Genomic DNA, 23,056 nt, shown 5'->3' with positions numbered 1-23,056 from the left:
GCGGTAGGGCTTCCCAGGCCCGGCTCAGAGCTGGCTCTCTGTCCTGCGGGTGATGAGGAAGCAGGCTGACTTGGAGAGAGAGGCATGGGATTCGATGTATGCCAATTGTGGCGGTGGGCACAGGGCTGGAGGGGCGGCCTGGGAGGACACACTGGTCCCCAGCCTCATCACCTCCGTTTGTTCCAACCTCTGTGCTCTCCCCAGGCCAGCGGAAGGAAAGACAGACGTGACCAGAACCTCCCCAGGAGGCTGGGAAACTGGGGAGAAGGACTACATGGTCCGGACTAATAGATCACTAAAACCCCTGTCTTGACCTACAAGTATTTGCCTTTGTTCTTCTCTTGAAAGCGATGCTACTAGAGAGAAACGCTAAACTCAATTAGGGGGTCTCTCCAATAGAGGCGTTTCAGGCAGGAGAGCCGGGATATTTGTGGGTCAGGCGGGGCTTTCCCCACCTGGGACCTTCTCCAATACTCCGTATCACCATCGACTACTAGAAGTATTTTGAGTCTTCTCCCACCTCTTCCTCGGGAATAGAACCCCTTAGTTTCACCCTCTAACTTCCCCTGTCCGGCCACCTGTTGTCTTTACCCCTAAGGTTTCATCTCTACTTCTGCTTTAGATGCGAAAGCAGAACCGATGGACAGAGGATTAAGAGGGGTAGCGAGTGGGGAAGACCCTCGAGTCCTCCCGGGGAGCAGGTGCCTTTAAGGACGGGGGCGGGGCGAGCCCTAAGGGGCGTGTCCTTGGGACGGGGCTGTGTAAGGGGCGGGGCCGGAGCCGGGTGAGCCCCGGACCATACCCGGATCCAGCCCCGGACACTGAAGCAGGCGGGGACCGGGAAGGCCGCGAGGCCCGGTGGGGTCAAGGTTCGGAGGTGACGGGTCCAAGGCCCCGCCTAAGGTAAGAGGAGCCTGTCCACCCCCTAGGACGCCGCGGGAAGACCCCGCACCCGAAGTTGAACTTCTCAACATCCGTCGGGATTGGGAAACTGAGCACATTGACGGTTCTCGGCGTCTCGCAGCTAGAAAGTGCAGCCGCAAATGTGGTCGCAGTCCCAGTTTTCTGCCCCGGCCGCGTCCGATCAGGTCTGCAGAACTTCCGAGCGTCTGAGCTCCTGGCATTGGACAGGCGCACGGGAGACGCTCCTTGTGAATGAGTACAAGAAATCGGCGGCCAATAGAAAGGAAAAGCCTGCTGATCCTCAACTTGGGGACACTAGAGGCGCGAGCATTTATTGAACCCTTATTGTATGCTCCGACGGGCCAGTACTTGTCTCCATTTTACCGAGGAATCAGAGGCTCAGAGAAGTGAAGTCACCTCCCTAAGGCCGCACAGCTCATAAGCGACTGAGACTGAATTGGAAACCTGGAGCCTCTGATTCCATGTTAGCACTTCCAAGTCGGTGACAAGTGAAGTTCAGGGGAACAACAGAAAAGGGAAGAGTCAACAGGTGAGGAAAGAGTGCTGGGACAAGGCACCTCTACCCTCTCCTCTCCTCTTTACGTCCTTGGGGCCTCCTCCTCACCATCCTGCCTCAGACAGGACATTGAGACACGCCTGTGCAAAGGATTGCAAAAAAAAAAAAACAACCAACGTTGGTTTCTGGACTGTGTCTTTCTGGACTGAGTAAAACATGCTCATCTAAACATGTGGAAGAGCCAAAAAAAAGGCAATTAATGTGCCAAGGATTTTCCCCCCACAGTTTAATTTTGGAATAAAAATGAAGTCGGTTTTGACCCGGTGTTGAGGGAAAAGGCCGTGGTCCTGCTGGAATCTGCTAAATGGCTGTGTGACTTTGAGCAATTCACTTCCCTCTGGGCCTCCATTTCCCAGTCAGAGGCGCTGTGGGCTTTGTGACCTCCTTACTGTGTGACCTCAGGCAGGTTATGGAACTCCTCGGGGTCCAGCTCCCTCCTCTAAAAGGGGTGGGACAATAAGCTCTCCAAAGTTGTTCTGAGAACTAGATAAGGGAAGCAAAGCCCAGGAGCTGAGAGTGAGGAAAGAACCTAGCTCTGTGGCCCAGTTTGCTCATCTGTAAAATGGGAGTAATAGTAGTGCCCACTCCTGACAAGTTGCGGGCATTATGTGCTTGGCTCAATGTAAGACATAGAGCAACAGCATTGCTTATTAGTCTCAAACTGGTGGCCCAGAGGCCAAATCCACTCCCAGAAGTATGTTTTTCTGTTGTTCTAAGGGTTTGCCCAGTCCCCACCTCTGCCCACTTCCTGTTTTTATCTCATTCACCTAGCCTCTGGAGGCAAGAATCTCTGAATTCCCAATCTCAGGATAGTCCTTTCCAGCTTCCAGCTTCCAGCTTCTCATTCAGTCTAGGGAGGAGGGTCCTAGGTTTCCATGGAGATATTGCTGGGGACACAGGAAGAAGGGCATATCTAATCTGTTTGCTGAATGTGGGGGTCTGGATCCCTCCAGTAACCTCCATCCAGAATAGGGGTTTCTACATTGGTTTTCCTTTGGTGGGGGGAGGAGAATGGGCAATTTCTCAGTTGAAAAAGTTATCAGGCCCCTCCTGCTGGGTCCTGGGGTGTTCAGTGACACTGTCCCTCCTTCTCTCCCACACCCCACAGGTCGCTGGAGCTGCCAGCCATTTGGAATTGAAACACTGCAGAAGAGGAAGCAGAGTGTGAAGGCCAGGCCCCGTGGGGGCTGGGGGCTGATGGCCGGCAGACAGCTGAATCTGCACTGGGTGCTGCATTTACTCTGTGTGCTGATGATGGTGAGGACAGTGTCCGGGGCCAGCAGCCCACCTACAGGGACCCACACCAGCCCCGAGTTTCCAGCCTCAGGTGTGAACCAGACCCCTGTGGTAGATGTGAGTATCCTGGCAGGAAGCTGGCATCTGGTGGGGGTATATTCATCCAATCAACAAATAGCTATTGAGCATCTGCTATGTGTCAGGCACTGAGCTGATCCCTGGGATATACCAGGCAACAACAGAGATGAAAATCCCTGTCCTCGTGGAGCTAACAGTCTCCTGGGAAGACAGTTAAAGAAGTAAACATGTAAAATGCAGGTGGTAAGATGCTAAATGTCCTGCAAATAATAGGATCAGGTGATATTGGGGAGGGCATATTTCCAACTGTTTCAGATTGGGTTGTCACAGATGGCTTCTAGGAGGAAATTACCTTTGAGTCAAGCCCTGAATGGAGAAAAGAAGCTACTTATACAGATATCTGGGGGAAGAGCATTCCAGGAAGAAGAGAATAACAGGTGCAAAGACCCTGAGGCAAACTTAGTATGTTCCTATAGCAGTGAGGATGGCAGAATGGCTGGAATAGGGTGAGCGAGGGGGGCAGTATTGAGATGAGGATGGAGAGGTAGTGGTGGCCAGATTACAAAAGACCTTATAGGCTGAAGCTAGGAGGTGAGATTTGTTTTACAATCGTGGGGAGCCAATGGAGGGTTTAAGCAGAAGGATGTCGAAATCAGATTTATTTCTTCAAGGGATCTCTCTGGCTCCTCTGGGCGAATGGAATTAGAGGGATAAGAGTCAATAAGAAAAGGCAAATATTCCAATTGAAAAAACTGGCAGTTGAGACAAGGAATACAAATGGCCACTAACACAGGAAAAGAGCACTTAACTTCACAAGTCATCCGGGAATTGCAATTGAATAAGGGGGTTCCTACCAAATTGGCCTGAACAAGACTGCAGTAGCCAGTGTTGGTTCAAGTGCAGACACAGGCTCATTTCCCGTTGCTGGTGGGAGTGGGTATAAGCAGAGCTTTGGAGAGGGCATTTTGGCAAAATGCATCAATGCTTAAGATGCTTATCCCTCCGCAACAGACACGGTCAGGACTCTGCCCAGGTCCTTTGGACCCTACCGCTTTGGTGGGTTTCTGTTGACTTCTAGTTGCCAGCATCGTTTTCCAGGACCCCCTATAAGCATGGTAGGTGGAAAAGCGGGGAAACCAGCACCCCCTCTCCTCAGCAGTCTTCGCTGATAACTGACAGGAGTTGGTGTATAAATACCCAGCTCCTTCTCCACTGGGAAGTCTCACCTAGCCTTCCTCCCTCTTCCACTTCCCGTGTTGCTGCTCGTATTCCATATACTTCCCAAGTGTACAAGTTTTGTGTACAGGCAGGCCTCGGTGCTATTGCGGGTTCGGGTCCAGAGCACTGCAATGAAGCAAGTCCCACACATTCTTAGGTTTCTTACGGCACGGAAAAGTTCTGTTTACACTATCCTGTACTGCATAACGGTGATGAAAAAGTGAAATTGGGTGATGTTACAGGAAAAGAAAAGCGCGTCCTTGGCTTCACATAGGAAAGAATTCAAACGTGAGCCGATATAGAGTTTAAAATAAGTTTATTTAGCAGACAGTAAGTAAGAAAACAAATGCCCCCGCGCCCCATAGACAGAGTGGCGGTCTCTAATTGCTGGTGGAAGAGAGACTCCCTCCATACCCCGGGCTAGGGTTTATCTGTGTTTTCTCCTTCCGTGGAACATTCACTGGTATGCGGGGGAAAGACAACAGGAGAACACTGGTAAGTTTAACTTCAGTAAGATGCAAGAAGAATAGGGGCAGGCTGGCTTTTAGCTCCTGTAAAGCACAAGCTGTGTTTCATTTGCCTTGGGCTTCACTACGGGATGGTCCACATGGTCTGTCATTGATCACCGTCCGCCTGAGTTTTGTGTCCTGGAGAATTTAGGCAGCAGGCTTGGAAGCCAACCCCTGAATGCCTTCTTCTGCAAAAAATAGTCCTCATGCTCCTTCCCTATATTAGCGAGAATTGCCAACATGTGCCACAGACACACTAATGGCGCAAATGCTGTTGGAAAAATAGCGCCGGTAGACTCGCTTGACATCGGGTTGCCACAGACCGACCTTCAATCTGTAAAACACATAATATCTGTGAAGTGCCGTGAAATGAGGTATGCCTGTCGGTCCTTGTCTCTGAGTCGCTTCTGGAAAGACCTAGACTAGGATGTGCTCTGACTCAGTACTTTCACTTCTAGAATTCTCTCTGACAAGATATACTCCGAGAGTCATGTGCAAGGAAGTTCACTGTTGGTATTACTGGAAAATTAGATACACCCAAACTCCCACCAATGGGAAAATGTTACCTCTACTACGAAGATCATCTATAGTATGAAATACCATTCTGCTGTGAAAAAGACTCTGGAGGGAGGCAGGGGGTTGTGATAGTCAAAATAGGGGTTCTAGATGATTCTCAAAGGGCCTGGGTTCTAACTGCGACACTGCCTTAAGTCTCCTTATCTGTATAATGGGCATGATAATAGTACCTTCCTCCTGAGATTCTTGTGGGTGGGAGATTTAACTGAGATACATTTTTAAGCTCCTAGCACTGTGCCTGGCGTCTAGAAATCGCTCAGAATGTTTTGACTTTCATCACCGCTGTCGTCATTATGTGTACCAATATGTTATGGCCCATATGTGAAGTGGTAAAAGCAAATTGCGGAAACGAGAGATTTAGGACGGATCCAGTTCCGTAAAACAAAACAAACTGTAAAATAGGAAGCCTATACAAATGTCATTGAACTGAGAAATGCCTGTAAGGGTCTGCCTCAACTTGACTGTGGCGGGACCTGTGGGGAGAAGTGGGACGATGGAGAGCAGGGATAGGAAGGGGGAATTGAGAAATCTTTATCTGTTGTTTGTTGTTTGTTTTTTTAAAGCAACCATGTATTCATTAACTGCTTGTTAATTTCAAACACGAGTTTTTTGGTTTTTTTTAATTGATGTGGGTAGTTCGCATCTGGAGGGTTTAGAGGCCAGGCTGAAGGAGGTCATCTTTGGCTGCTTAGATGGGTCCAATAACCCTTGGGGGGTCGGCGCCTTACACCCCCCTCCCTCCCCTCCTGCAGTGTCGTGATGTGTGCAGCCTCAATGCCTCTGACCGATGTGACTTCATCCGGACCAACCCTGACTGCCACAGCGAGGGGGGCTACCTGGACTACCTGGAAGGCATCTTCTGCCACTTCCCCCCGCACCTCCTCCCTCTGGTCATCACCTTCTATGTGAGGTCCCACCCCACTCGCAGCTGGTGGGCAGGGCTGGTGGCACCTGCTGGATTTAACGCTCCTTTTTCTCTCTGCCTCCCACTCCCCCAGGCTTTCTGGCTGCTTTACCTGTTTCTGATTCTGGGAGTCACGGCGGGCAAGTTGTGAGTTTGGCCTTGGGCTCAGGGCCAGCTTATCGATGGGAAAATGGAGTCTGGGAGGTTGACATTTGGGCGATCCCAGGTTTGGGGGAAGGGTGGGAGCAGGGGGCCACCCACTGGGGAGTCTTCACCTTTGGCTTTTTTTCCACAGTTTCTGCCCTAACTTGTCAGCCATTTCCACCGTGCTCAAACTTTCCCACAATGTGGCAGTATCCTTTTGCTCAGGTTCTGCTCCGGGGAGGGAAGGAGGGTCTTTAGGGGGGTGGCTGGCAGTCAGGGCGGCAGCTTATGGCCCAGGAAAGGCCTGGGCAGGCTGGGGCCTTTGCAGGGACACCCCTTGACACACTCCCCCATGGCGTCACCTTCCTGGCATTTGGGAACGGCGCACCCGACATCTTCAGTGCCCTGGTGGCTTTCTCGGATCCGCACACAGCCAGCCTGGCCCTTGGGGCACTGTTTGGTATGAGTGAGGGCCCTGGTTGGGGGGTGTGGGGCAGCAGGAGGGGGTGCAGGTGGCTTGAGCTTGGCGTCCTCTCCTCCAGGTGCGGGCGTGCTGGTCACCACGGTGGTGGCCGGAGGCATTGCCATCCTACGCCCCTTCACGGCCGCCTCCAGGCCCTTCCTCAGGGACATCATCTTTTACATGGTGGCCGTGTTCCTGACCTTCACCGCACTCTACCTCGGCAGGGTCACGCTGGCATGGGCCCTGGGTGAGCAGCCACAGGTCCAGGGCGGGGTCGTCCCAGGGCTGGTGGGGTGGGAGGCACAGCAGGACAGGAGAGGGTGCTAGCGGGGCACTGACACAGGGCTCCTTTGGTTCCAAGTGATGGAAACCCTACTCAAGGCAGCTTGAGCGAAAACGGGAACACGTGGTTCAGCTGACCAAAGGGGACAGGGCAGAGCCAGGGGCGAGGCTCAGAATTTTCACAATTTCAAATTTTACTAAACGGTAGAGCCGGGATGCTGATTGGCCATCAGGGCCCCAGCAGCATATACGTTCCATTCAGACGATTCAAGTGACGTGGATGGAGGGACAGTGTGCAGAGGGTTAAGGAAACCAACAAGGCTTACTGAGCTGTGCAGACACCCAGGGACCTGCAACAGTGGGAGCCGTTCCCCGCCTTGCCTGACCCCCATGCCTGAAGGGGCAGAGAATGGAGTAGCTGGAACCTAGCAAGGGCTGGAGTCCTGGAGCTGGTGCCACCCAGCATGAGCTACAGTCACAGAGGGTCTTGGGTCCTGCCAGAGATGGGGCCCCACAGCAGGGAGGGAGCAGAGAAGAAATACCCCAGACGCTCTCCCTCCCGCTGCCTCCTGATTTGCTGCTGAGCCTCCCACTGGCTGAACCCAGTGCAGCCAGAGCTCAGGGCTGCAGTCTGCTGGGCTCAGCCTCCCAGCACGCAGAGCAGGACACGGACCCTTAGCACCTGTATGGGGTCCTGGAGGCCACTCTCTGCATCAGGCATTATCTCCTGATTTCTGGATTGTTAGGGTGTGGGGTTGGAGGGAAGATGGGCCAAGGAAAGCAGGGGACAGGGGAGTAGGCTCCGGGCGATAGCCATTTACCTCCTGGTACTGGGCTGGGTGGACACTGAGAGCCACCACTAACATGTCCCAGCCACAAAGCGGGCAGCCCTTGTTCTCTGGACCCTGACGCCACTTGCTGACAGCCTGCACCCTTGTCTGCAGGTTACCTAGGCTTGTACGTGTTCTATGTGTTCACTGTGGTTCTCTGTACCTGGATCTACCAGTGGCAGCGGAGCAGAAGCCTGGTCTACTCCATGCCTGGTACTCCAGGTAAGAGTCCGAATTGAGCCGGCAAGGCAGGACCAGTGGAGGCTGGCGTCCTTTGCACCCTTCACTGCTGCCCTACGTCTCAGGAGGCCTTTGCCGTTGCCCATCTCCTCTTCATGCTTTTTCTACTCATTCTACCAGGCTCCCACCTCCGTGCTTTTGCCTGTGCTAACGACGCCTCCTCGTCACTTGCTTTGTCCAAGTTTACTAGCTACATCATTACCTTTGAAAATGTTTTGTGAGTTAGACTTTCTCACTCTGTAAGAATTCCTGGGCGTGCACGGTGATCGCTGAGAAACCCGAAATACAGAGGGTCTGGCCGCTGGACCCTGAAAGCGGCCCTGTCCCAGGGGGCCCGGCCCTAGAATGAGGGGGGGAGGGTGTGGGCCCCCTGGCTGGCTCACGTGACACGCTCCTGTCTCCTACAGAGATGCCCTCAGATTCCGAGGACGATCGGGTGTCCTCCACTACCAACAGCTACGATTACAGTGAGTCCAGGGCCCTGTGCCCAGCTGGGGCGGGGGGACCGGGGCAGGCCTGAGGGTGCAGAGGTGGGGAGATGGGGCCACCCAGGCCCCGGGAATGAGGCCACTAACCAGCCTCACCTCTCACTGAGCTTGGCTGAGCTGTGGGCCCGGTGTGCCTGCCCCCTGCCAGGCACTGGGGTTTTCCTTCTTCCCAAGGCTTAGGAGGGCTGGTGCGAGGGGAGAGGGTTTCCTGCAGGCTGAGCCAGCCACAGCCGCCTGTCCCTCCCCACCTGTACACCCAGGGGAAGAGTGCCAGCCGCTGCTCTTCTACCAGGAGACCACAGCTCAGATCCTCGTGCGTGCACTCAACCCCCTGGATTACAGGAAGTGGAGGTACAAGCCTGCCTACTGGAAGGTCCTCAAGGTGTTCAAGGTAGGAGGGGAGACCTGGAACTGGGCTCCCAGCCGCATGACAGTGGCCACTCAATCTCCTCTAGCTCAATGAGGGGGAGGGGGCCCGCTGAGACCCTCAGAATTAGATAAGTTGGGAATTGATGGGGACACTGAGTGAATGAGTGTGGCTGATGGCCTCACCTGGGACTCTGCCCCGCATGGGAGAAGGAGAGCATCTGTCCCGAGACAGAGAGAGGAGGAGGAGGAGGGGACCCCTCCTAACTGGGTGAGGGCGGGGAACTGGCGCTGGGGTCAGGGAGTGGGTCAAGGTGAGTTTTAGTGAGAACAAGATTGAGTTTTTCTGATCACCTGTTGCTTCCCTGGCTGAATGTCCTCTGAGTTCTGAAGATGAGCAGGGCTCCCCAGGCTGGTGTACGAGGCATAGCTACGGCTGCCTTCCACCCTCCAGAACAAAAAGTCAGGGTACCCCCTCACAGCCCTCTCTGCTCCTGGAGATAACCTGGAAACCTGCATCATGTGAAAACAATGAACTATATTTGAACCCCACGGTGGCTCTGGCTGTGTCATGACCTTGGGCAAGTCACTTCACCTCTGTGAGCCTCAGTTTCCCCCTCTATAAAATGGGGATAATGATCGTGCCTTTCTTCTGGAGTAGTGGTAGCAGTAAGTTATCGCTGCAACAATGCTGCATAACAAATGACCCTCAAACTCTCATTGACTTATGATGACAATATTTTTTTTCTCATTCAAGGGCTTATGGGTCCTCTGGGGTGTGGTCAGTGTTCAGGTCTGCCCCACGTCTCACTCTGGGCCAGTGGATACCTGGGACGGTGCTATTTTCTTGGCAGAAGAGACCAAGGCAAACTTCACGAGCACATTTTTTTTCAAACTTGTATTTATTTTAAGTGTATTTTTCCAGGACCCATCAGCTCTAAATCAAGTAGTTGTTTCAATTTAGTTGTGGAGGGCACAGCTCACAGTGGCCCATGCGGGGATCGAACCAGCGACCTTGTTGTGAAGAGCACTGCGCTCTAACCAACTGAGCTGACCGGCCTCCCCCACAAGCACATTTTAAGCCTCTGTTCACATCACAGTCACCAACAGCCCATTGGCCAAAGGAAGTGACACGGCCAAGTTCAACAGCAGTGGGACAGGGAAATACATTCTGCAACATTTCTAGTCACTTGACAAAATGTGTGGGTATTTAATTCTGTTAAGAATTACAAACAGTATCAGCCTACTTCAGTGGTTGTAACAATTTAATAAACTACTATGTGCGAAAGGCTGAGTATGGTGCCAAGCAGATAATAAGCACTCTGTAAATGTTATTACTAGGTGCCAAGCAGATAATAAGCACTCTGTAAATGTTATTACTAATTGAGTTATTGGCTAAAAATACAAGGTGTGGAGACAATCAGAGCTGGCCCTGAATCCCAGCTTCATGTCCCCATCTGTGTGGCTTTGGAGACGTTCCTTAACCTTTCTGAGCCTCAACTTCTCTGGAAGGTAAAATGATAGTTCCCGTGCACGGAGTTGTGGTTGTGTCAGGATTAGTGAATGAGGTGCTGTGGTTGGCTGGAAAACAGCCCCCCAAGGGCGTCTCCATCCTGATTCCCAGACCTTATGGGGAAAAAGAGACTTTGCAGATGTGATTAAGGATCTTGAGATAGGGAGAGGATCCTGGGTTATCCAGATGGGCCCAATGAAATCACAAGGGTCTTTATAGGGAAAGAGGGAGGCAGGAGGGTCAGAGAAGATGTAATGACAGTAGCCAGTGACTCGGGGCCACGAGCCAAGGAATGCAGGTGGCGCCTAGAAGCTGGAAAAGGCCAGGAAACAGTCTCCCCGAGGTCCTCCAGAAGGAGTGCAGCCCTGATGACACCTTGAGTTTAGGACTTTTGTCCTCCAGAGCCTGAAGGGAATAAATGTGTTATTTGAAGGCACTGAGCCTGTGCCAGACAGTGTGTCACAGCAGCAGTAGGAGCCTGCACAGGCATGCAGCCCAGGCCTGCACACAGTTCGTGCTTCAGCAACAGCCACGTTCTTAAGAAACTGAGCTCGGGGCTGAGTTCCCTGGCGACACCCTTTCCGTCTTTGGACACTTGACAGCTGCCCGTGGAGTTCCTGCTGCTCCTCACCGTCCCCCTCGTGGACCCTGACCAGGAAGATAGAAACTGGAAACGGCCCCTCAACTGCCTGCACCTGGTGATAAGCCCGTTGGTATTGGTCCTGACGCTGCAGTCGGGAGCCTGTGAGTATCCCCTCCCCCAGGCAGCCCTCCTTCCTCCTCCCCACATTCTAGAGTTTTCTTGTCAACCACACCAGGGGGCTCTAGGCCATGGGCAAAATCCTGGACATACAGCAGGCACTTAACATGTGCTTATGCCATAAGGGACGCCAGCCTCCTGCAGTCAGTTGGTCCAATCCTATGGGCTCCAGACGGAGGCTGCAAACTGGTGGCCCTTGGACAGAGTCCAGCCCTCTCTGGCTTGTTTGCCTGCATTAAAAAAATTGGAGATGTCACCTCAGAATCCAGGTTTGGGCTTCTAAGGACCTGGGCCACATTCCTGAAGGCAAAATTGCTGGAGCTGAGAGGGGCACCCCCACCCCCGGTGGAGGTGCCTGCTGCCTGATTCATCACAGGCCCCTCCCTTGCCTACTAGGTGACGTGGGTGAATTACTTCCCTTGTTTGTGTGAGCTGGTTGGTCCCCACTGGCATTTGAGTTTTCTTTGTGTGCCCTGGGCTGTCCTATTCTTTTCTGAGCGCCTCTGGGTAAAGAAATGCCACTCTTGTCAGCATGTTCTAACTCCTACTACTCAGGTTCTTCCTGTTGTCTAACTTTAGTGTCTCATGCTTTCCGTTTCTGTCTCTGTCAGCTGGCCTCCTCTCCCTCAACCCAGGGGCAGCACCTGGAGGTGGAGGTAGGGCTCTGATGGCAAATGCATGGCCAGATGTGGTGTTATTTGCTCTAACAGTGTCAGGATGAACCAGCTGTCAAATTCCCTGTGAGTTTCTCTCCTGATTCATAGGGGGACACAGGCACCCAGGAAGGAGAGTTGGAGGGCAGGTGATAGAGTGTTTCAGGGCACAGTGTGACCCTGGAAACTGAGAAGGGCGCCCCTTATGGGTACCAGCTGCCTGGTTGGTCACAGCTGTCCCTTGTCTATTGAGCTGGGAAGCCCTGCCTCTCCCACCCAGGGACTTGCTTTCACAGTCATTGTGGCTTCTTAAAAGAGTAGTTCCCAAACAGTCATTCACGAACCATCTCTTGATTTTTCTCCTATTCTATACTATTATACATATTTTTAAAATCAGCTTTTTTTCTAAAATTTAAGTTTGTTGCAAAGGAAACTATAACACCTGCGTCCTTAGGAAACTGGCATCATTTTTCATAAATTCAAGGTAACGGAAAAAATAAACACAATAAAAGTCAAGCATCTGAGCCAGGAGCCTTTGTTAAATAGGGCATTTAGCAGGTGTTAGAGCTGCTGCAGACCCATTAGCGCCAAATAGAGACTTTCTCCTTATCACAGGGAGAGAATTAAAGAAGTAACGCCTTCCCTGAGATGGCATCCTGTGGTACTTAGTGTCTTGTCCCTGTACCCCAACACTACCTAGGGGTAGCAGGTCTACACTAGGGAAAGACTGGTTCAGGCGAAAGCATTTGTGACCCTCTTCTGGGCTGAGCACTAAATAGAGAGAACCCCAAACTCAGCTCCCTGCCTGAGGGGGTATCATGATTCAAGGGGTGTCGTGTCAGCCGGCAGAGCCTCCCAATCTCACTGCCATCCTCCAGCCTCCTAGAACCATCTTTCTAAAGTGCCACTTTTCACATGTTGTGGTCACCCCTCATTTAAAGACCTCGATGGCTCCCCAGTGTCTCTTGGGAAAAAGTCCCTGCCCCCAGCTATCCTTTGAGCCAGCTGCCTTCCCCAGCCCTCTTTCTGCTATTGCTGGCACGAACCTGCTCAATTCCTTCCCACCCAACGTTCCCTTTTCCCACGGAGCTCTTGCCTGCCCCTCTCCCTGCCCCACAAAGCAGCTCACCTCTGCGCTCCAAGAAGCCCTCCTGACCAACCCTGCTCCAGTAACCTCCTAAAAGTCCTCTAGCACAGGCTTGGCAAATACAGAGAAAGGGCCTCTCACCCAGGCATCAGGTACTAAAACCAACACTACTGGTGAAAGTCATATTCATTCAAAATTACACACCCCTTTCCCCCCGGAAATCACCCAAAATGTATTGTGGACATGATTTTGTGTATTCAGCACCCTCACATAAATCTTATGGCCAATGACGTTTGAGAGCCAATGAGCCAGACTAAAGAAAGAACAAAAGGAAAGCCTTGTTGCACGTGTCTGGGCTGTCAAACCACCCACTGCCTTTAAGACCAGTACAGAGCGTTGTGCCTGTCTGCAGGGTTTCTTCCCGTTAGTGTTTCAATGTGAAGTCTTATAGTGCATTGGTTTGTGGAATGGATTTTTCAAGAGAGCAGTTGCTGGGCTCCAGAATCAGTAGGGAAGGTTGGGTTTGTATAGTTCATCGCGTGGAGTGATGCCCATCCATTAGTAATGTCTGGCTGGAGGGTGCCGCCTTGAAGCTCAGTTGGACAGAAGCATCATGATTGATTAGCGATGTCTGCCATGAGCGTGGCAAAAGATAATTGTGGTGAGTAGTCTTAGCTATCCCCATCCATCCCAGTTCCACAACAGAAAGCTGGAGAGAGTCTTGTTTTTTCACGCCTGTCTTTTCTTTCCTGTGTGACTACTGTGAGGACGGGCTGTGTCTTTAATTTCTCTGTCCCCCTGAAGTGCCTAGGACAGGCTGGGTACGTAGGAGATATCTGTCTTATATCCAAACAGGTGAGTGCAAGTGGGTTGTATTTGTGGGCCTCTGCCCTAGGCCCCCTTAGTCTTTCTTGGGGTGGAGGGGTTCCAAGAGGAGGTGCTGAGTTGAAGCTGTGGAGAGGACCAGCTCCTTTTCTTGTCCCTCTGCAGATGGCGTCTATGAGATAGGTGGCCTCTTTCCTGTCTGGGGTGTGGTGGTGATTGTGGGCACAGCCTTGGCTGCCGTGACCTTTTTTGCCACATCTAACAGCGAGCCGCCCAGGCTTCACTGGGTAAGAACCCTGGGGTTTCCAAGCGGGGACAGGGGACACTTAGGTCTCCGAGGCAGGTGTCCTCACCGCGCGTCGGGGGCAGTTAGGCCAGTAATCACCTTCCACAATGACAGGTCTTTAAAGCCACTTTGAGGGGTTTTGTACCTGTTCGAGGTCCTTTTTTCTTTTCTTTTTTTTGGGAATAGCTTTATTTTATTGAGATGTAATTCACATACCATAAAATTCACCCATTTAAAGTATACAGTTCAGTGATTTTTAGTACAGTTGAACCTTGAACTTCTAAGTGGACCTGCTCAGTTCAAAACCATATTGTTCACGGGTCAACTGTATATTTACAGAGTTGTGCAACCATCATCCCAATCCATTTTGGAGCACTTTCATCACCCGCGAGAGAAACCCCATATCCAACAGGCACATCCCGTCCCCCTTCTTCTTCCGGTCCCTAGCCACTGCCCGTCTGCTTTCTGTCTCAATAGATTTGTCAGTTCTGGGCATTTCATATAAATGGAATCATGTAATATGTGGTCTTTTGTGACTGGCTTCTTTCACTTAGTAGCAAAATGTTTTTAAAACTTAGCCACGTTGTGACATGTGTTAGTAAGTAGTTCCTTTTCATGGCTGAGTAATATTTCATTGTGTGGCTATCATACATTTTGTGTATCCATTCAAATGTTCTCTTGGGTGTATTACTAAGAGTAGGACTGCTGGGTCAAATGGTAACGGTATGCTGACCTCATTGAAGATCTTCCAGACTCTTTTCCACTCTATCCACCAGGAAGCACCTGGCTTCCGAACGATCGCATTCCAGTGATGGAATTGTTTGCTTTTGGTGAGTGTCTTTTTCCGTTCTCTCCACTCAGCAGCACTCTAAGGAATTTTTTTTTCTTTTTCTTTTGAAAATATTTTTATTAAAATACGGCTAACATACAATATTGCATTAGTTTCAGGTGTACACCATAGTAAGTCAACATTTATATTGACTATATTCCCTATGCTGTACATTACATGAATTTTTAAGGCAGTTTGTCCAGAGAATTTTTCTTCAAAAGTTTACCAGAAATTTTTATTTATTTTTTTTTACTATTTATTGATTTCAAAATTTGTAGTTTTTATTTTTAGAAACTGAATGGATGTACCAACCCAAAGGGGGTTGGATTTTCAGCAAATTGATCATTTAAAGAAATGGTTTTCAGCCAGTGTCTCTTACTAGTTTTTGAAGTCCTGACACATGCTCCAGCATGGATGCACCTTGAAAACAATGTACTAAGGGAATACGTGGTCACAAAAGACCACATATTGTATAAATAAATGGGGCCATTTACATGACATGTCTAAAGTAGGCAAATTCATATAGACCGGAAGTAGAGTAGTGGTTCCCAGGGGCAGGGGTGAAGGTTGAAGGGGTGGGGAGTGACTCCTAACAGGTATGGAGTTTCTCTTTGTGGTGATAGGTTCAGAGACTGGAAATCTGATGAAAACTATGATGAACCCCCTTCTTGACAAACTAGTAATACTGAGCTGCCATTCTACTGAGCACTTACTGCGTGGCAGGCTCTAATTGCTTTGCATTTGTTAACTCATTTTATGGTCATGACAACCTCATGAGGTAGGTACTGTTACCATCCCATTTTCCAGATGAGGAATCGAGGTCATGTCCCTGTTGGGGGCTGGCCTTGGTCCCATCAGCACACTGTTCCCCCCCCCCCCCCCGCCCCCAGCTCTTTGCTTTCCTGGGCTTCCTGACCAGTGCCCTGTGGATCAATGCAGCTGCTACGGAGGTGGTGAACATCCTGCGGTCCCTGGGCGTGGTCTTCCAGCTGAGCAACACTGTGCTGGGGCTCACGCTGCTGGCCTGGGGGAACAGCATCGGAGGTGAGTCGAGGCCGGGTGGGGTGCTGGCCTGAGCACAGCCGCCAGAATTATGTATAGTAGAAACCCAGCCGATTTCCCACTCTCTGATGCACGGACACTCAGTGGCTCCCCAGAGTTTAGGCAAAACATGGAGCCCACTGCAGCCCACCTTGGGTGTGTGGCATGTGTAGGCATTCACACATATATACATTATCCTTCTTTAGCTACAGCTGCCAAGTACGGTGGGCCAGGTTGTTCACTGCACAAGAGCATCCAAAATCTAGCTGCGGGGGGCAAAATCTAGCTCCCCTTTCATTCACCTTTTTGGGTACTTTTCCCTAATATGCATGGAGGTGTGTGCTAGCAGCAGACAGGACTTGGGGGAAAATTTGGTGGTGGCATGTCACACCCACAAAATTGCCCCTGCTGGAAAAGAGTGGGGTGAAAGGAATTAAAGAGGAATGGTGTCTTATGGGATGCTGTGGCCTCCCATAGCACCCAGACCCAGGGGGCATTCATCCATGTTTATTAACTGAATGACTGTGGGTAAGAATGAAGGAGGGCCGGGGAAGCCACTCACCACGTAAGGCCTCTCGTTTCCATGCAGATGTCTTCTCTGATTTCACGCTGGCCCGCCAGGGCTACCCGCGGATGGCGTTCTCAGCCTGTTTTGGTGGCATCATCTTCAGTATCCTTCATGGGGCTGCCTGAGCCTCAGTGCTGGTGGCACAGGCTCTGAGAGCCATGGATGTGTTCCATGCACACCCTTGGGATCGGCTCTCCCTGCAACACCTGGGGCAGGTGACTTGGCTGCTGGAGCCTCCGCTCCCTCAGCTATAAAATGGGGCTATTGATACAACTGACCTCAGAAAGGTAGTTGTAAGGATTGAATGAGGTGACAGAAATGCTTGGCCCCTGGTAAGTGCTCAGTGGCTGGCAGATATTATTGTTACGGTGATGGCATTACCAGCAGATGCCACCATGCTGAGCCATGTGCCCTGCGGAAGACCCTCTCCCTCTTGCTTATAGGTATCATAGTCTATCGCTTCTCGGCCTTTTGTCTCAGATCAAGTGTAGATGTCAAAGTCTATAGATGTCCAGGGTTGACAAACCTTTTCTTAAAGGGCCAGAAATTAAATATTTTAGACTTTGTGGGCCATACAATGTCTTTTGTAGCTACTCAACTCTGCCATTAGTGTGAAAACAGCCATAGGACGTAAATGAACGGGCGTCCCTCTGTTCCAATAAAACTTTATTTATAAAAGTGTGCAGGGGGCCAGATTGGCCAGCAGGCTGTCATTTGCCAGCCCTTGGTTTCTATAGAAAAGACAGGGCCAGGCAGGTGGGGCTGTGAAAAGGAAAGGGCTTGGGGACCAGACACTCTTGGCTTCCAGTTCCTACGCCGCCACGTGCCGCCTCTCCCGGCACAGCACACATCTTAGTCAGCGATCTCCTCTGTAAATGAAAAGAGGGTTGGGGTGAAGACTGGCAATGAGGTAAAGCTCCCAGATAGTTCCCAGCACATGGCACAGATTCAACAAGTGATAGATATTGTTGGTTGTGAAATAACATGGTATTATTTAAAAGCACTTAAAGTGCAGCTCTCCCCAAGCTCCACAACGAAGCGGCCGGTGGGTGAGCTGCAGGGCGGGCAGCTGGCACAACACAGTCAGAATTGGCTGGGACCATGTGGTACGCCTGCCATTCGTAACTCCCAGTGACCCTTTTGTATCCACTGCGACCTGCCCCCCTGGCTTTTGGGCTCTCCAGACCTCTCAGGTTGGGGTGGGAAGGAGGGAACTAGGCCTGGAGCCATGTCTCCTGTACCCCTAGAGGTGGCCTTGACCCATGCTCTATGACCAGTTCCCCAACGGACCGTGGGCGGTCACTTCACCTCACCTAGCCTCAGTTTCTCCATCTACTGAGTGCTTGCCAGGTACCAGTATTTCTGTCACTTCATTTGATCTGTCGAGTGCAAAATGTACACTGGACACTCGCCTTCTTAAAGGTACTAAAACTGGACAGGGTCTTCTTGGGTAGGGTCTTGGGTTTTGGGGGGATGTAGATCATAAAGAAAGCCCACGGGCCGTGTGGTCGGGGTCACGGGCTGCTTGTTGCAGAGGACTTCCTGAGCCAGGCTGCAGACATCCTGGTGGGCGTGGGACTGGGCTGCCTGCTGCAGCTCTCCAGGGGCCACGTGGAGGTGAAGGTGAGTAGCCAGATGCTTCTGCGAGGGACCTCCTTATCATGCTCTCCCTGTCCTCTCCTGGTCCCCTGGACGGGAGCCCATTCATATCTGAGCACTATACTTCCTGGGAGAGGACCTCTCTGAATTTGTGACAAGTCTGACTTGTGGAACAGCTTTAAAATACTTTGCATGTAGGGTTGAAAAATGTATGCCTTCCAAATTCACAGACTAACGAAGATGTAGCTTTGGTGGAAGGGGCAGGAAGACCCTGAATTTGGGTGTAGGTCCCATCAGTTAAGTCTCTTGCTGATGTTAAGTGAATTAGGACCTCTGAGTCTCAGTTTCCTCACCCGTGAAATGGGGGTGATAACAGCTCTCCACCCCCCCACCCAGCTTCCTGGATAAGCATGCGTGAGGTCAGGCTGAACACCTTATCCCAACTGCCGAGAGTACAGGCTAAAAGGAGGAAGAAGGATGACACCGTCTGTTGAAGACAGCCCCAGAGTGGTCGGGAGAAGGTTCTGAAACACAGTGAGGGATAGAGGGTACCTGGGCATTTCTGGGAGGAGAGGGGAGTGCATGAGACTTCCTGATCCAGGCACTCCAGGGGGTAGGGGCTGGAAATCTGCATTTTTAGAGAAGCTCTCTGGGGACTTAGGAAGGTGGGACACTTCTCTAACAAGGTGGGCAGCTTAGACACCTCAAGGGGCCAGCAGGCAGGTAACCGAAATGTGTGGGCGATTCAGGGAGGCCTCGTGTGGCCAGATAGATAATAGTCCAGATTTTCTGGAGAAGAAGAAATCAAGATTCCCAGGTAAACTTTTTCTATTTTAAAATATTGCACTGGGCAAAGAACAGCCCCTGCGAGGCAGAGTGACCCAAGGCAGCAGGTGTGCGTCCCATCCCAGCGTCTCTATTGTGAAGGACTTGAATTCAGAGACCAAACAAGGGAAAGATTAGGACCGGGAGGGGATGGGGCCGAGGGGATGTTTTTAAGGCTCTGCACGGAGTGGGGGGTAGGGGAGAACTTGGAATGGCCCCCCAAGCTGAAAGGTGTTGTTCTTGAGGAACAAAGTCCCCCACCTCTTTCTCCCGGAGGCATCTAGGTCTTGAATAGACTCTGTGGCGGACTTGTAATTACCTGTCAGCAGGTTGGTCTTTCCCAGTGGCCACGCCCAGCAGCAAATAGCTACTTCCTCCTGCTTGGAAAGTTTGCTTTCTAAAAGAGAAACACCCTCTGCAAATTTTGTGTATACTGTTCATGGGTTTAATAGGTTCCTTTCATTATCGATTCTCAGGCAGTTCCAGATAATGAGTCTTTAGGGTCGGCCCCCTGAGGGGCCTATTTCTTTTCCCTTGTTCCTTGTGGTGTGTGTGTGTGTGTGTATGTGTGTGTGTGTGTGTGTGTGTGTGTCTGTCTGCATCTGCATCTGCATCCCACCGCCTTTGTGTTGAGTTTAGAAAACGCTCTTGCTGATAATTCAGTAAGACATTAGGCACCATGGAAGGTCATCCAAGAAGGACATCCACGGAGTACCGCTGGGTGCAAAACACAGGCCGCTCTTCAACAGCCACCTGTTGGATGATCCCATTTCTATTTTCAGATTTGAGGTACAGTCTATATGTATGTGTCCTCGCCCAGACGCGTGTGTGTATGTCACTGTATGGGGAGGCAGGATAGGGTATTGTGTAAGCGCAGGGACTTCCATCTGGGCTCTGTCACTTAGTAATTCCTCAGTTCCTCATCTGTGGATTGGTGATAAGAGGAGAACACCTAGCGTCGTACCTACAGTGAAGTCCTTGATGTATGTTAGATAGATGCTGTATCTGGAAGGAAGAGAAGTGGGGTGGGGGTAGTTTCACTTCCTTCTACTCTTCTGTATTGCTAGAGAAGTTTTCAACAACTTCATGATAAATATATATATAGATATAGATATATATTTCCTATACATATAAATATATATAGGAAACATATATAATATATATGTACATATAATATATATGTAACATGGATATAACATATGTACATATATATTATACATCTATATTATATATGTAATATACACATATATATGTATGTATATATCAGTTTCCTAAGGCGGCCATAACTACTTACCACAAACTAGGTGGCTTAAAACATTGAACTTCAAGAGGGGGTATGCCACCCAGCAGGGCAGGCCCGGCAGCTCTGCGTGGAAAGTCCCACTGGCCCCTAGCCAGGGGCCCTCACCCCTCCATGTGGCTGTTGGCTGCAGTGACCCCGCCTTGTTCCCCTCCCGCAGCTGGAGCCAGACGGACTGTTGGTGTGGGTCTTGGCGGGCGCCCTGGGCCTCAGCCTCGTCTGTTCCCTGGTCTCGGTTCCACTGCAGTGCTTCCAGCTGAACAAAGTCTATGGCTTCTGCCTGCTCCTCTTCTACGCGAATTTCCTCGTGGTGGCCCTGCTCACGGAATTTGGAGTGATTCACTTGAAAAGTATGTGAGTGACGCCGAGTGTCCAGGTCCACCTGGTGGTCGGGAGGTGTCACTGCAGGCAGGGAGATGGAAGATGGAAGACCTTCTGCAGAGCCTGCAGGGAGAGGCACGCACCGCAGTGAATGGGGTGTGGGTCCTGGGGAGCTGTTCTCTACTGAAGGTTCCCAGGTGCCGCTGTGTTCAGGGAAAAGCACTAAGCCCCGTTTCCGGGACTTTGGAGACTGGGCTTCACTGTGGGTGGACAGTTCCAGGCAGGAGGTAAAACACTTCTTGAATCGCCTCCAGAGCCTCTCGAAGGTTGGGGTTTGGGGTGAAGGAGATGACTGGGTGCCTTCCAGGCTGGTCTTGGAAGACCTGCAAAATGTTCAGGGCTGGAGGCAACTACAGAGGCCCAGGCCCTGGCCCCTTCTCCGTGTGCCCTGCTGCCTTCTTGCATCTTCTCCTCAGGGCTCAAACAGATGCCAAAGCGGGGTTTAGGGAGTAAGGGCGACTGGGACCCCGTGGATAGAACACCTTGTGTGCTGTGGGCCTCAGGCCAATGTGGGCTGACTTCTAGAGCTGCACCGTCCAACAGAAACGGAATGTGAGACACAGACCTAATTTCAAATTTTTTAGTCACATTAAAGAAAGCCAAAAGAAACAGGTGAAATTAATGGTAATATATTTTATTGAACGCGATGGCGCCAACATATCAGCTTGTGGCACTGGCCCCACTTGTGGCAGCCACATTGGATGGCACAGCTCTAGACCGTATCTCTGCGACTGCCTGCTGGCTCTTGGCTAACTGTGCCCTGAACCTTGAGCTGCAAAACAGGAGTCAGTCTGTGCCCTGTGCCTACCTCAGGGGAGCCGTGGACTGGGGTTCCAAGGACTACAAGCTCTGGGGGAGGACGAGCAGTGCCCCCCACCCCTCAGGACCTTCCTGCTGCCAATAACCTTGCCTCTTCAAGTAAGAGTTTGCCCGCTTGCCTTATGCTGGCAGTAAAGGGATTCAGCTGTCTTTTTACCAATGAAAAAGTTATTAAATATTTCAAATATACAGAAAAAGTACAGCTAGTTCTTACCAGTTCTTCCTTACCTGGGCCAGGTGATGAGGGATTGGTCCCATGGCTGAAGGCTCTTGGGCCTGACATATCTGGGCTTCGTGGCACATCTAGGGATGGAGCTGAGGTAGGCTCAGTACCAGCCATGGATGGGACCTCCTCACTTACTCCACAGCACCAGAAGCCACAGAATGGCACCTGGCAGATGTCACGAGGCAGCAGCCACTTTTACAAAGCAGAGGCTCTTTTATTAATATGCCAGACGTCCGGAGACACAGTGGGTTTTCTAGGTAACAAATCAATGTACAAAACCTTACAGCATTGCTCCCGCTATCCGTACAAAATGATTGTCGCGTGGTGTGGAGTAAGGCTGGTTTGGGGGACGGAAGCAAGGAAGGACCAGATGGCACCCCCCCCCACCCCCAAAGTGGGGCAGGGGCACAGAGCCATCACGGCCACTGATAGGTTGCTTGACCCAGGCGAGTCTCAGCTTGGTTTTGCTAAGCTATGACATGGGAGGTAAGGGCATCTGAGCTGGATGATATCCTGGGTCCCTCAGAGCTCACAGCCCTGGGTGACACCGGCTCCCTGCTCCAGGAGCCTAAGTGCAATTTTGAGGGTCAACTTGCCGAGGCCACAGGTGACCCCGTGGGGACAGCTGTCCTCATCTTCAAGGACGCTGACCAGTGGCTGGTCTGGTCCATCAGCACTGTTGGCCCTTTGCATTCATCCCGTCCTAGCTACACCAGGGCCTTTCCCAGGGTTGGGAGGGACGGACTCGAGCACCCCCCCCCCTTCCTGATACCAGCCCTCACACTGGGGGGCCTCAACTCCCCTGGTGCCCTTCCCAGGTTTGCAGCCCCTTGGGGGCAGAGGGAGGGACTAGAATGAGGCCCAGACACTCAGCTCGGAGGACGCCCACCCTCCTTTAAAAGCTGCCCCTTCACCCCGCTTCCAAAACTCCCATTTCAATACAAGAAAGCTAAAAGGCACCCAGTTGTGCAAATGAAGTTGCTTCTCTGGGGAGGGAAAGGGTTCTGCTTGGGGCTCGGTACTGAGCTGCCCGTGACAGCCAGTGGCCCTCCAGAGACGAAGAGGACATCAGCCTCCTGATCCCTGTGGGCATCGCAGGGGTTCCCCAGAATTCCTTGTTTCCCCAAAGGGCTGTGCTTTAAAAACACAAATGCCCACCACTTCTCCCCTGGTGAGCGCAGAGCTGTGCAGTGTTGGCTAGGGGGCCATGGAGAGGGCGTGGGGCCGCCGGTACTGTATCCCTGGGATCACGCCCTGCCCTGTCAGGAGGAAGACAGGGTGAGGGGAACCTCTGCCCATCAGTCTTCCTAAGTCATGGGAGGTGGGGGAGGCAGCTGGAGAGCTGGATGCCCAGGGCGGCTGCGCCCCCGGCCCCTCCCATCCCTGCATCCCGCCACCTCTGCCTCCTGCACCATGAGAGGTTTGCAGCCCCGGAGAGCTGCACAGGTCCCTCCACTCCAACCCTGCCTCTGCAGCCACCAGCACCGCTCAGCAGGACGGCCAACCTTGCCGGCTTGCTCTGGATTGGAG

At 51.6% G+C, this 23,056-nt stretch overlaps 1 protein-coding gene across 2 annotated transcripts; it reads left to right on the top strand.

Annotated features, from left to right (window-relative positions):
- The first annotated feature begins 782 nt into the window (after positions 1–782).
- SLC8B1 (solute carrier family 8 member B1) lies at positions 783–23,044 on the top strand. 2 transcript variants are annotated; one of them, XM_033098189.1, is made up of 16 exons: positions 783–1,453; positions 2,589–2,833; positions 5,850–6,002; positions 6,096–6,148; positions 6,297–6,354; positions 6,500–6,605; positions 6,688–6,855; positions 7,835–7,942; positions 8,368–8,427; positions 8,709–8,839; positions 10,930–11,071; positions 13,818–13,939; positions 15,658–15,811; positions 16,398–16,478; positions 17,935–17,999; positions 20,261–23,044. In XM_033098189.1, the coding sequence occupies exons 2-16, from the start codon at positions 2,678–2,680 to the stop codon at positions 20,456–20,458; spliced, it is 1,755 nt and encodes a 584-aa protein (XP_032954080.1). In that variant the 5' UTR covers positions 783–1,453; positions 2,589–2,677; the 3' UTR covers positions 20,459–23,044. The 2 variants fall into 2 exon arrangements, with proteins under 2 accessions (XP_032954080.1, XP_032954081.1); XM_033098190.1 differs by lacking the exon at positions 783–1,453 and adding an exon at positions 1,615–1,882.
- The last annotated feature ends 12 nt before the right edge of the window (positions 23,045–23,056 follow it).

Source organism: Rhinolophus ferrumequinum, chromosome 25 (assembly GCF_004115265.2).
Source record: "Rhinolophus ferrumequinum isolate MPI-CBG mRhiFer1 chromosome 25, mRhiFer1_v1.p, whole genome shotgun sequence".
NCBI lineage: Eukaryota > Metazoa > Chordata > Mammalia > Chiroptera > Rhinolophidae > Rhinolophus > Rhinolophus ferrumequinum.
Note: the sequence above shows the minus strand (reverse complement) of the source record. Positions and strands in the feature narration are given on the sequence as shown.